Below are 13,673 nucleotides of genomic sequence, written 5' to 3' on the forward strand. Positions count from 1 at the left end.
ATTTTGAGTGTGGACGCAATTGCATAATTGGACAAACAACGTTTTCTGTAGTATTTCTATCATATGATTGTTGGCTTTAATTCTAATAATTAGAATTTGGCATGCGAGGTCTTGCAAATGGGTTGGCATGCATTATGGTATGTGTAGTGTTGTTATGAATCTGCAGCACATTTTCTAAATGATTATCATTTGTATTTTTTCCAGCTTTAGATGTATCTCCTAAGTAAAAGCTTTTGTAGAATTTAATGCTTTTTATCTTAGATTTGTAGTGGCTAAATGCAAGACTTGCAAGACTTTTATTTTTAAATAACACATTTGTTTGTATTGTTTTTTTGAGACACATACAGATTTATCCACAATAGTTTTATGTGAAGAAAACCACTACAGTAGATAATTTGTTTTTCTGTCTTGTCCCTTACCTCTCAGCCTCTCAGTATTGTGTTGTTTAGTGTTTTGTGAAGTGTGTGCTTCAGTGTGATGTCTCTGTGTTAGGTTGAGTGTGAAGCGTCTCTCTCTCTCTCTCTCTCTCTCTCTTTCTCTCTCTCTCTCTCTCACTCTCTCTCTCTCTCTCTCTCGGCGCCTCTCGCTCATTCTCTCCCTCCGCTCCCACAGAGCAGGCGCCGCTCCTCCATGCTGCGCGCCGGTGCTAACTGCCTCTCCTCTCTCTTCCCCTCCTCACCCCCGCTCCCTCTCTCCCCATCCTTCTCTCCCCCGTTCTCCCCCTCTCTCTCCACCGCCTCCTCCTGCTTCCCCCCCTCCTCCCTCTCCTCCTCCGCCCTCCCCCCGTCCTCCTCCCTCGTTCAGGATGAATTCCACCCCTTCATCGAGGCCCTGCTGCCCCACGTCCGCGCCTTCGCCTACACCTGGTTCAACCTGCAGGCCCGCAAGCGCAAGTACTTCAAGAAGCACGAGAAGCGCATGTCCAAGGAGGAAGAGCGCGCGGTGAAGGACGAGCTCCTGGGGGAGAAGCCAGAGATCAAGCAGAAGTGGGCCTCGCGCCTGCTGGCCAAGCTCCGCAAGGACATCCGGCCCGAGTTCCGCGAGGACTTTGTGCTCACCATCACAGGGAAGAAGCCCCCCTGCTGCGTGCTGTCCAACCCCGACCAGAAGGGCAAGATCCGCCGCATCGACTGCCTGCGCCAGGCCGACAAGGTGTGGCGGCTGGACCTGGTGATGGTCATCCTGTTCAAGGGCAGCCCCCTGGAGAGCACGGACGGGGAACGGCTGGTCAAGTCGCCCCAGTGCTCCAACCACGGCCTGTGCGTCCAGCCGCACCACATCGGAGTGTCCGTCAAGGAGCTGGACCTCTACCTGGCCTACTTCGTCCACACGCCAGGTATGTGGCCTACTGGGCACTGGAGGCTAGTGGGGAGGGACACCAGCACATGCATGCATACACACACACTTTGTACATGCCGTGTGTATGCACGCATAGATGTGCACACACATTTGGATGTTCATATGTAGATTGTGCATAAACATACGCACGCACACGCACACACACACACACACACACGGGCACATGCGTGCACACCTAAACACACACGCTTGTATAACACATACCATACACAGACAAAAGGGCTGACACAAACCTACAAATACACAAAGATACGCCGAAGTGTAGTGAGTTTGACAAACGCACACCAAAAAGGAAGTTAAAATTTAGGAGAGCATTAAGACTATGTTACTTCACAATTTTAGGTAAAGATTGAATTTTGTGTAATTATTTTGAAAAGTATTTATTTGAGAAAAAAATATTGTGCACCATTTAACATCCAGCTATGAAAACCAAAATGAAAATATTAAGAAATGGTATGTAGATTTGCTCTTGCATTTAATTTCAAGTGCAATCTTGGTGAAAGCAAATAGTTCTTTTTCTTTTTCTTTTTCTTTTTCTTTTTCTTTTTCTTTTTCTTTTTCTTTTTCTTTTTCACTACTTCTGGGTGTTTGTTTACATGACAACATAATAACAACAGTAATAAAAAAGAATAGGTGAGTGTCTGTAAAAGGCGTTCGGCCAGCATGCCTTGGCAAGTACGTGTTCACGTTTGTGAGCGAGACGTTTTGCGGCTCTGTATATAAGCATGTATTTTGTTTTTATAGGAGCGGAATTGCGTGCCTGTGTGTGAACGTGTGTGTTTATGAGATGATGCTCCAACTGTCAAATTGTGTGTTTTTTGTGTGTATCAGTGAGAGTCTCTGTTTATAAGATTGTACTCAGAGTCTGTCGATGTGTATGTGCCGGGATAAGGCCATTGTAGCCAGGGATCGTCATTTGGCTACGGCCCAGGATGCGTGTGTGTGTATATGTGTGTGTGTGTGTGTGTGTGCGTGTGAGCAGAGCCGTGAGTCTCCTGCTCTCAGGCCGCAGGCTGCTGCTGCCTTCTCCGTCTGCCCGAACGCCAGCACCGCGCCGAACCTGGCTGCCAAACGCACACTCACACGCAGCGGCAACGCTCACCGACAGCCAGTACTATTGCAGCCACCTTCCCACCCACACACACATACAAACACAGCTAAATAAAGTTACACACATTCAGTGAAAAAAAACAACAAAAAAAAAAACAAAAAAAAACTCTTTGTAGCGCACTCACACACTTTCACACGTAGAGCCAAGCACGGTTTTAGTCACCATTGCGTACACACACCCACGCAGCACGCACACTCGGCCAAGGACTATCATAGATACAGTTTGATACAGCCAAACATTGTTGTATCTCAGCCACCATCATGGATACACACAGTCACACACGGCCAAACATCGCTGTAGCCTCCAGTGCGCATACTCTACACACATAGCCAAAACACTGGCTCTGTTGTAGTTTTTTCACACATAGCCAAAAACACTGTCACAGCGACCACACACTCGCACACACACACACACACACACACATGAAAACATTTCACAGCCAAATCCTCCGAATACACACTGCTTCGCCATTTGCTGGCTACATATACATACAAACACACACTCATGACCTAATATTATCTCAGCTGGATTTTTCTGGAAATTTCAAATACTGACTCAACCAGCTTCGGACACACGCGCGCACATACAACACGCACCGACCGCTGCCCAAATACACGCGCTCAATCTCCGCCTCGGCAAAACTCTTATGGTAGCCGCTAACATGAGTGTAGCCAAATGCTATCACAGCCGTTGCGCTCCCTCTCTCTGACACACACACACACACACACACACACACACACACACACACTCACGCACACAATCTCGGTCCAGGCCAAACACCTCACACGGCCTCAGCCAAACCCTGGCAGCAGCTCCAGCCTCACTCTGTTGGCCTGTCTGTGGCGGTGATAAGCCCTAGGTAGCGGGCAGCGCCGCCGTCCATGGAGGGCTGACTGGGGGAATCTGTCTTACTGTGTTAGTGGTCATTTATTTCTGTGCAATTATTACTGGGTATTTGTGAGTGTTTCATTTTGGTGACTGACTCTGTCGTTGCATTATAATTGTCACAGTGCTGGAAGTATTTTTATAGTAATTTGTTGAGTGGATTGTGGGTCAGTGTTGACTGTTTTGGGATTTAGTTTCTACATAGCCTTATTTTGCTCAATTACTAATTAGTCATGCACTAATATGCCATTGTTAAACTACATTTTTTTTTCTTAGAAATTATAGTCTAAATTATTGCCTGATATTTACTTACAGTTTTGCCAAGGGACTATGTTCAGAATAATTGTATTTGCAAATTAAATATCTTTGTTTGTATAGGGCGCTGCCCTACAGTTGGTGGTTTTGGAAGTGGTATTAGTGTAACCATATTTTAATCTTGATAATTTTTCACTTAAGGGGAGTAACTACATCCGTTGTCACCCACGGTGTTTAGTTTTTTTTTCTTTGACATTATTGAGAATTGCCAAGAGGCAAAAATGATTATTCAAAAGTATTATGTTGGATGCTGGAGAAAAAAATGAATGAATCAACTTCACACTAATAAATATGCGTTGTTGTTAATATGTGTGATTTTAAGACTAGGTTTTCAAAATGAAAGCCAGTGAGTGGTCGTGACTACAGATACCTGGGGCAGCCAATATGATCGACGATTGACTGTACGTGAGGAATGCATGATACATTTAAAAAAAAAAAAAATGCTCTACTAAATTGAATTGTATTTTAATGATGATCCTGTTTTACGCAGCTCTGATGCTACACGCACACACACATAAAACAGTAAATGCATCATAAGTGCCGTATTTACTCCACCAGCTCTGACACTGTTGGCTGTCCAGCGTTCAGTTTGCTGCCACCCGTCACTACAGTGCTTTGGTTTACAGCAGTACAGTAAGACGCACGGCTTGTCTCTGCCGCTCCGAGGGGCTGCCCAGTGCACTGCCCATTCATAATGTGAACTCTCTGCTGCAGCATGCTCTCTCTTATCTTATCTGGCTAATCCAGTGTGCCCCGGTACTTTTATCTGCCTCCAAAGAGCCCAGGCTCACTTCGACTGCTGGTGGGAGAGACACTCGGGGTCTACAGAGAGAGAGAGAGAGAGAAGAGAGAGAGAGAGAGAGCGAGGGAGGGCAAACCACCGTCTGCAAACCTGCCCTAGGGCCCCCATGCTACCACACTCGGCTCTCATTTACTTTTACTCACTCTAGCATGATAGGAGTGTATAAGGACTAAATGTGTGTGAATGTGTGTGTGTGCAAACAGGCTTGTAGGCCCGCGTTCGTCTGTGTCTACAGTGATGTGTGTCTGCGGTTTTTGCCTTCGTGGCACACTGAATGACAAGACGTGCTCATTGTTTGTTTTTGTTTGGTTTGCATTTTGTCGGTCTTTAGCATCTCTGTCTTTCTCGCTCCTCTTTGATCCCGAGCACACTTTTGTTTTGTCTCCTTAAACATCGCCCTCATTGTTGCTCTCATAGAGGTAAAGCCTCCGCTGATCTCCTTTGTTTATATTGTAGGAGACACAGAGAGAGAGAGAGAGAGAGGGAGAGACAGACAGAGAGAGAGAGCAGTGGAAAGGAGAAGAGGCTGCGATAGTGATTGTTCTGTTTGGCAGAGCCCGAGCCCCGTTGGTGTGGGAAGAGGAGGAAGACGTCTTGTGTTTTGTTTACGACGGAGTGGCAAAAGCTGCCACGGGGAATCTCTGGGCTCGCCGTCAGGCTTTCTCAGGCTGTTCTGCAGCCAGCCAGTCAGCCAGCCAGCCAGCCAACCAGCCGACTCCTTTGAGCTCCTCTCTGTTCTAGAGCATAACACACCGCAGCCGTAACAGAACAAACCACGCTGCCACAATACGCCACCTTCTTCCCCTGCTTTTCAGGCACCTCAGATAGAGAAGAACAAACCAGACAGATCAACGTCCCCTTGAACAATGTGATTGAAACGCTGGCAGAGGAGACAGAGGAGAGGAGCTGGAGGAGAGAGAGAGAGGCGCGGGCGAGAGTGGTTGTGGTGCGGTACAGTGCATTATTTTTAGTGTTTTATTAGAGTGAGTGACTGGTATTATAATGGCGATAGCGATCTCTTGGCCCGGAAGTGCGAAAGGTCTGCCAGAGCACCACACACTGGCAGGGTCACTTTGGAATGATAACCATGAATGGAGCGCACTGGCCCAAGCCTGATTCACAGGGCTAGTTTTGATATAATTCTCACTTGTGTGGGACGGACTACTGTGTAAGTGGGTCCACTTCTACAGCATCTGAGGAGAATTCATTTAGCCTGCTTCTCATCATGTAGGCTATTTGATTTATAACCTTTTGTGCTGTTTTAGCTTAAACTCAGCACATTGCTGATTTATTCAAGCTTGGAAAAATAGAATATAAAAAACATTTGCCGGGTCCAAAGTTAGCTCAGCGCACTTAGCGTTAGTCATATTTTGGACCTCATTCCCACTCTGTTTTTTTTTTTTTTTTTTTTTTCTTTTCTCTTTCTTTCATACGCTGTAAGTGCGATCATGAAAAGATGTTTCGAATGTGTTTCCAATCAAAAGCGCAGTACAGGAAATTTGCAGTCACTCTGAGGGAGGTGTGAAATGTGCTCGCCATGCCATTTCTGCCATGACCGCTCCACACTCCGCGCCGCGCGGTGCCAGATCCCGTCTCCTCCTCGCTATAGCGGTATAGTCATGCCTTGGACGGCGCTGTGAGAAAGCCCAGAGAAACCCAAGCCCTGCGGCCAACCCCGGCCAACTCGCTGACCACAGGAAGGATTCACAAATAAAAACCCCACTTGCGTTCATCACCGAGGAAAACTCCCCGAGTCTTTTGGATTTATGAGGGGAAAATGGAGAGTAAATGTGGGAGAAAGAGGGGAAAAAAATAGGAATAGGGGCGGGAGAGTGAAACAGAGAGAGAGAGAGGCGTCCTGACAGTCATGGCTGACATGATGAATGGTTCTGGACGTGTTAAAAGTTGACGGGATACTCTGATGGATTCCCCAGGTTCCCACTGCTCTGCGCCTCAGTATTTTTTTCCTGTGAAAATAATCTGCTGTTAATTACTTACAGGATCTCTTCCCTGGCTCCCATGACATCACAAGGGTTGAGTGGACTGTCCTGTGTGTGTTTTTGTTTGTGTATGTGTGTGTCCGTGTGTGTGTGTGTGTGTGTAGCTTAGGTTGACCCTCAACAGTGAAGTAAGCGTTGGGTTTTGATTAAATGAAAACTCCCGTCGGTCGGGGCCGAGGCTTTTGTATTGTGTGTTGTGGGAACCGGGCCCACGCCGGCTAAGAAAAGCTCTCCACATGCAGAGCGGCTTTGGCATCCGCAAATGTTCGCCGATGGCTCTCGTTTAGCAGGGCCCGCGTCTTATTTTGCGAGTCTCTTGTCTGCCTGTCCGGTGTCAGCGACACATAGAGGCGGCTACATATCAAATCTGAAGGGTTAAGATAGAGGGAGAGACCCGTCACATTAGAGAGACGGAGTGAGAGGGAGTCTTCTCGCACTATTCTTGGCTTTGGAAAAAAGTCTGTGTATTTGGAGAGCTAATGGTATCGGGCTAGCCAAAGCCCTGTTGTGTGCTCAGTCGCTCCAAAACACGCATGCACACACACACTCTCTCGAACGCACACACACACACACACAGACACGAGGCTAACATTGGGGTGTCACAGACATAGATCGGTCCAAAACCGCAGGGTCTGCATTTATCTCATGAGACCATGATGACACAAGCAGACTCCAGAGGGAAAATAAAAAACATGAGAAAGGCGAGTCAAAGACAATGTTGTTGTGTTTGGTCTCCCATTAAATTGACCAGTGAAAACTGGCATGCTCTGCGATACGGTGCCTTTGTCCTAGAAACAGCTCCCTGCTTCTTTGGTTTTTACATAACGATCATAAGCCTCAGTTTCTTTGGCCGAGTCTGGCTTGGGAGAGAGTAAAACCCCCTGAACATTTCTGGTCTACCCCCATCTCTGTCCTTTTGTGTGAAGAGTTTCAGCGTTGGAGATATATGGTAAACAGATTATTCCAGTGAAATCGGGAGTCCATCGTTGTGGCGGAACAGACAAACGAGGCAGTTTGTGCTGTTTGGCTGTTTTTTTTTTCAGTCTTTCTCTGATCCCCTCTTTCTTTTTAATTAACTCTTCTGTCAGATTCTTCCTGTTTCTCCTCAGGAGAGGCCCTCCATTCTAAAGAAATTGAGATGGGGCATTAATTTGAAGTAAAAAAAAAAAAAAAAAAAAAGGCAGTGGATATGTTTTGAAAAACAGGACATTGCTAAGCCTTTAAGAAATTGACACAGACATTTTTTTGGCTGTGCATTTTGTGATTTTTCACGACGGAAGAGAAGGATCTTATTTCAGTGTCAAAAATAAGTGCTGCACATGTTGTCTTCATTACCAGTGGTGCATACCTTTTTCACTGTGTGTTATTCCACTCTATTATAACATTGATCATTTTGAATTATAGCTACCTTGTTGGTATAGTAATTTATATTTCCCCAAAGTGAAGGTTACATAAATCAGGTTTCTCCGGAGTGCCAGATATAAAATACCCAAACGGCTTTTCATCTATAAATAGGCCCAGATATAGTGTGTTGAAATTCATTTATATTTTTCCAAAATATTTTATCGAAATGAAAATAGATCCACTTTCATAATTTTGTTCTTGTGTGTTAATGTTGCGGTCCACGCAAAGTTGAGTTGATTTTATTTTTATAAATGCCTAGCAATTTTTCATTTTGGCTAAGACAAGAGAAGGGCGTTTCGCACTGCAGTGAACCCAGTCTAATACCTACTGTTGAGATTTAATTACACATTTAAACACATTAACGATTGTCAAATAAAAATGGGCGTAGGCTAAGCTAAGCACACAGCGATAAAAAAACTGCATTCTTTAGAGGAGCTGAGTGGGCTCTTTTACGGTTTTTTATTTGGAAAAATAACTAGAGAGAGTGAGAAAGGGGAGAAAGAAGGGGAGAGAAAAGGAGAAAGGGAAAAGAAAAGAAAGAGGTAATTGAGAAAAGAGAGAGTCAGAAGCAGCGAGGGGGTGGTATTGTCTGTATTAATACTGTGTCTTCCCAGTGCCTGGTCTCTTTTCAGGCTTTTGTAGCGGCGCCAACCATGAAATGTGTCTGTCCCCAAAAACCATATACCCACTCAGGAGGGTTTCCCGACCTCAGAGAGACAGAGAGGAGGAGGAGGAGGAGGAGGAGGAGGAGGAGGAGAAGGAGTGCGGTGGCCAGTGCGCGCTAGCAGGCAGGCCAGCCAGAAAGGAGGGAGAGCCAGGGAACATGGCTTATTCACCGGGCTGCACTCACAGCGAGGCCCTGGCATCGGCTGCTCAGTCTGGCTAACAACGCTATTCAGCGCCACAGAACCATAGTCATGCTAGAACGAGAGCCACAATACTGCGCTTTAAATCCAAAGCACAGTTTCTTTGTTGTTGTTGTTTTTTTTTTCTTTATTTTTTTCCGTATAAGAAGCGGCCTCGCTGAGTTCGAGTGACTGAATAAAAAGTTAGGTCAATACCAGTTTAGAAAAAATAAATTAAAACGAATGTAATAATTTTTTGGAAGGGGTATTTTTATTTTGCACATGTGGGTTGAGGAATAAAGGAATTATTATGTGGGCGAGTTCAGCGCGGCGACGGCGTCTAATGTTCAAAAAGTGAGAGGAGTTGTAGTTGTGTCGGCGGCCGTTTTTGGCACGATGCTATCTCTCTCTGTGGAAGATGCCAAATTTTCACACACCATCCCTGCCAACCTCCTCCCTCTGATCCTCGCTTTCTTCTCTTTTCTTTTCTTTCTTTCACTTGTTCCCCTTTTCTTTTATTCCTCTTTAGGGTTCAAATGAATGCCCTCCCCTAGCCTCATTAGCACCCTGGACTCCTGTTTGCAGCTACAGAAAAATGTATAATAACTTGTAAGCGCAAACATTTCAGCGCTCAATAGGACCATTATCCTTCTTTTCCATTATAGCCCGCCATCATGGGCTGTGAGTCTTGACTGCAGTTCAGGTTTTTTTTTTTTGTTCTTTTTTTTAAAAAAGATTTTCTGCTGTTTCTTTCGTTCATTGTACAAAAATATTTTGCCACCAGCCATTCAGTACATACATCCTCACTGAGACTGGCATTCTGACTTTTTTTACAGTATTTTTACATTTCATATTTGATCACAGACTAAGTTTAATTACTTCATTTTATGAGATAAAACATTTTCAATAGGATCATTATTATAGTGGGCCATCATCGGCTGCAAGTCAGTTTTTCTTTTGTTGTTTAGGATTATTGCCTTCACTTTTTGAGATTTTCTGCTGTTTAGCTGCGTGTTTAAATTTCACATCTGATCACTGACCAGTTCGATTACTTCATTTTTGGGGTCAAAACATTTTTAAATCATACATAGTAGATTTTTTTTTTCCAGATTTTGCGTGTCCGCTTTCCAGTCAAAGACGTCCGAGCTTTTCCCTGCAGGCCACTCAGCCTCCTTGAAAGACAACCTTCATGAGGGCATCGTTTGGTGTTCGTTACACCGTGAGAAGGAGAGCGGTTTAGAGAGAAGACAGAAAGTGGGGTGGGGGGTAGCAGCGAGCGAGCTAGCTGAGAAGCACAACAGAATGCAGAGAATCAAATTTGGCATGCGTCTGTGTAAGCGAGTAAGCTTCAAATCAGTTTGGACACAGATCTAGGACACTAGACGGAGAGAAGAAAGCAGGATGAAACGGGATAGGGAACGACATGGGATTGAGAGGGGGGATAGTGTGTGTGTGTGTTGGGCGGATGGGGGGGTGTAGTTAAGTAGAGGATGAGATGGAGGGGGTAGGTGGGTGAGGATGGGGTGTGGTGGGGGGGGCTGGGTGTTTGGTAGAGTGTCCCTCAATGACGACTTGAAAAACAGGCCGGTAAATAAATGGAGTGGCAGTAAACAAGGCTCGGCGCTTCATCAAAAGACTCCATTCATCTGTGAACAGGAGAGTCTCTCTTTTCTCTGAGGAGACAGAGAAAGGAACCCACTGACGCTGACGAGAGGACGCCGCTTGTTTAGATAACAGGATGAGTTTTGGAGTGGGACGGCGTTAGTGTATGTATGTGTGGTTCGGAGGGGGGGCAGAGCAGGTGGGAGGTGGACACACTCTTAACGAGTGGGGTAAGGTGGGGGTAGAGATAGTGTGTTTTTTGTTTGGTCTTTATCAATAGCATGGATTCAAGGGGGGGATTGTGTTTTTTTGGGGGGTTAAAATTCTGGGATAGGCCGATGACAAGTGTGTGTTTGTGCCTCTAGTACAAAGCGGCGTAGGGGGTGGTGTGCTATTGGCAAGGCTTATGCGCGTGTGCGCACGAGCGTGCGTGTGTGTGTGTGCATATGTGCATATGTCTCTGTCTGCTCATTATACATGGTTATTTTTTCCAAGCCGAGTGCTATGCTCTATTTTGCATGATTTACAGTCCTAGGAGCCAAGCAGCAGGTTTTTTTTTTAAATTTTTTTTATGTGAGTTGGAGAGTGAGTTTGGAGCTAGTGGAGTCTTGGGGTCTCAGGGACACTGCGGTGAACCGGCCATGGCCTTCGTAGAGCCTCGCTCTCCGCTTCAGGCTCCTCATACTCTAGTGCAGCCCAACTGCCAGTCAGCCAGTCAGCCAAGGGAGCGGGGTGTAAACTAGGTGCTAATATGTCCTTTTGCGCATTTCCATCGTGCAAACTTTTTAATTAAGAGGAGATGAATTTATGGATAAACAAACCAGGGTTATCTCGCTTCCAACCACTTAGTGCATGCTGACTGAAAGAACGGGCCACAAAAGCCAAGGCAATGTAGCTTCTTTTTAGCGGCTTTAATTTAACTTGTGTTTAGATTGTGCCACACTTTCCTGTGAATGTTAACAAGTCTTCCTCCTTTTTAACTAGGCAAGTTGGTTAAGAGCACATTCTCATTTACAGCAGTAGCCTTGGGGAGAAAGACGAGATTTACATCTCTCGTTTTTCCTCAAATGATCTGGCAGTTCAGTTTTTTACTTTTCAATTCCAACTTCCTATAGCAGCAGTAATATAATACATTCACCTTCTCCGTATTTTCTCTATTTAGACTGCCTTGCCAAGAGTCTCTTTAAAAGCCCTTTGTGTAGGTTATCAGCTGCATCCAGCACACGTACCCTCTCAATGTCTGTGCTGCTGCCATTCTTTTATAGGTTATCAATGATGTTATTTCACTGTCCTTCCAATGATATATCTGTATCTAAACAGCTCTTTTAATTGACTCTTACTGCGTGTGTGTCAGAACCGCAGGATTGATATCGAGGTTGCCATAGCACCCAGTAACCCCCCTTTTCCTTCTCCCTATCCACTGTCTCGCCACCCCAAAGTCCCCCCCACCCCACCCCACCTCACCCACCGCCTGTTCCCCTCACGTTTATTGGACCCAAATTCGACTGGCACCATGGCAACCAAGGCTCCCAGGGAACCTTGCCTGGGCAGAATCCAAGGTGCCTCCAGGGTGGCACTGGCTGGCGTTGTCTGTGTCGACGGGCTGTTGCCGCGGCGGGTCGCTATGACGAGGCCGGTCTGGCCCCGGCCTGTCACGGCCGCACTGGGAATGCTAGCCGGCTAACCCCTGTTAACTAACTACCAGCTAACATGACCGTCTGTATCCGGTGACACTGGCCGCCGCTTCCACTGCTGCGGGCCTCGGCGACTGCAGCACGGGGGAAGCAGGGGAAGCATTTCACCAGCGCGCATATTGATGTGGCATGGCTGGGTGCCCAGCGCTGCCTCCCACACGAGAGAAAGAAGGAGAGAGAGAGAGAGACGAGAGAACGAGAGGGAGAACGGCGGCATAGAGACGCACTCTCAATGTATAATATATGAGGCTATACATTTTTTGAACCATGTCTTTCTCGTGTGGTGTATAAATATTCAGCTGCACGCGTTTGGTTCCGAGTGTCTTGCCAAAACATGTGTATGATATTTAAATGCATGGTGATGATGCGTACAGCACTGTGCATCTGTTGAGGCAGTTATGACCGGTGCTTAAAACCATCAATAGACCAACAATGGGAACAAGAGATGGAATTCACTTCGGCTGAATTATTTTATTTTTTTATTATTTTCTACAGGGTGCCTTTTTCTGTATAATGTGTGTGTGTGTGTGTGTGTGTGTGTGTGTGTGTGTGTCCCATGGACCAGCGTTCTGTTAGAAAGAATCAGCTGGCTCTGTGAAAATGAATCTATGCTCATCTGCTTCACCGTGTCTGTTCTCTTTGCCATCAAAACAAGCTGGTGACACAAACCCTCCTCACATTGAATGTGATGAGTATGTTAGCGTGATCCAGATTATATGTGAAGGAGAAAGGAAAAGTGTGCCTGCGTGTGTGTGTGTGTGTGTGTGTGTGTGTGTGTATTAGCGCTTCCTCCTGATACCGTAGCATTCCCACAATCCCACACTTTGGGCACCTGATCCCACGGCATGGTTTGGCACCTGGCGCATCCTGCACCCACCCACCCACCCCCACACACACACAAAGACACACACACACACACACACACAGCTGAAGCCTGGGTAGCAGGGTAGTCCCTGGGTAGGCCAGGACAGGGGGGAGCCATGTGGCGTTCCTCCTTAGCTCAGCCCTCTCCAGCTGGGCCTTCCTGCTGTGGCAGAGAGAGCAGAGGAGGCTGGAGCTGCTGGGTCCTGCTGGCTCAGGGCGTCTTCACACTATTCCGCGTTTTTCAAACTGCCACCGCCTTTTTTTATTGTAATAATAATGGGGAGCGTCCGACAAAAATCTAAAGTTGGCAAAACGGTACCAAACCAGTGGTACCTGCATCATGTAAGCAAGTATCTATTGTTCGTTTATGTAACCTGCTTTTATTTTCAGCAGCACGTCATCGCCAGCTGAATAGAGCGCTTGACATTGTTATGGAAACACAGTGTGCGACCCGCTTTTTCATATTATCAGCACAAAATGCAGTCGAGGCAGCGTTTTTCCTTCAAAATAAAGTGCACACGCTCTAACTAAAACTCCACTGCACCCCGTACAGTACATTCCAGATCTTGTACTTACTGTACAGACGCTGGGTAGGGCAACATATTGACTTTGCAGGGAAGGAATGGATATCTCATCACCCTGCTTTCTTAAACTATGAGTCAGTATCCGTAATTGGTCATGGGCCAAACGCTGGTGCAGTAGGTCTCCACTTGACAAACGTAGAAATAAATTTAACTGAGCATGGGTTCGGCGTGAGAGAGTAAATTTCCTTTTTTACGAGCTTCTTAGTCA

General features: G+C 46.1%; 2 protein-coding genes across 8 annotated transcripts in view; one reads left to right on the top strand and one right to left on the bottom strand.

Annotated features, from left to right (window-relative positions):
- Nucleotides 1-13,673, bottom strand: part of LOC139922973 (forkhead box protein D2-like) — a 245,148-nt gene that overhangs the window by 103,871 nt on the left and 127,604 nt on the right. The window lies entirely within an intron of this gene.
- Nucleotides 1-13,673, top strand: part of nfixa (nuclear factor I/Xa) — a 100,787-nt gene that overhangs the window by 25,259 nt on the left and 61,855 nt on the right. For 6 of the 7 annotated variants that reach the window (XM_078282687.1, XM_078282692.1, XM_078282689.1 and 3 more), the window contains exon 2: nucleotides 805-1,336. In XM_078282687.1, the coding sequence (XP_078138813.1) occupies nucleotides 805-1,336 (532 nt within the window). Of the gene's footprint in view, nucleotides 1-630; nucleotides 1,337-13,673 lie in introns of those variants that run through there. The other variant, XM_071913628.2, reaches the window with a different exon arrangement.

This window comes from Centroberyx gerrardi, chromosome 3 (genome assembly GCF_048128805.1).
Source record: "Centroberyx gerrardi isolate f3 chromosome 3, fCenGer3.hap1.cur.20231027, whole genome shotgun sequence".
NCBI lineage: Eukaryota > Metazoa > Chordata > Actinopteri > Beryciformes > Berycidae > Centroberyx > Centroberyx gerrardi.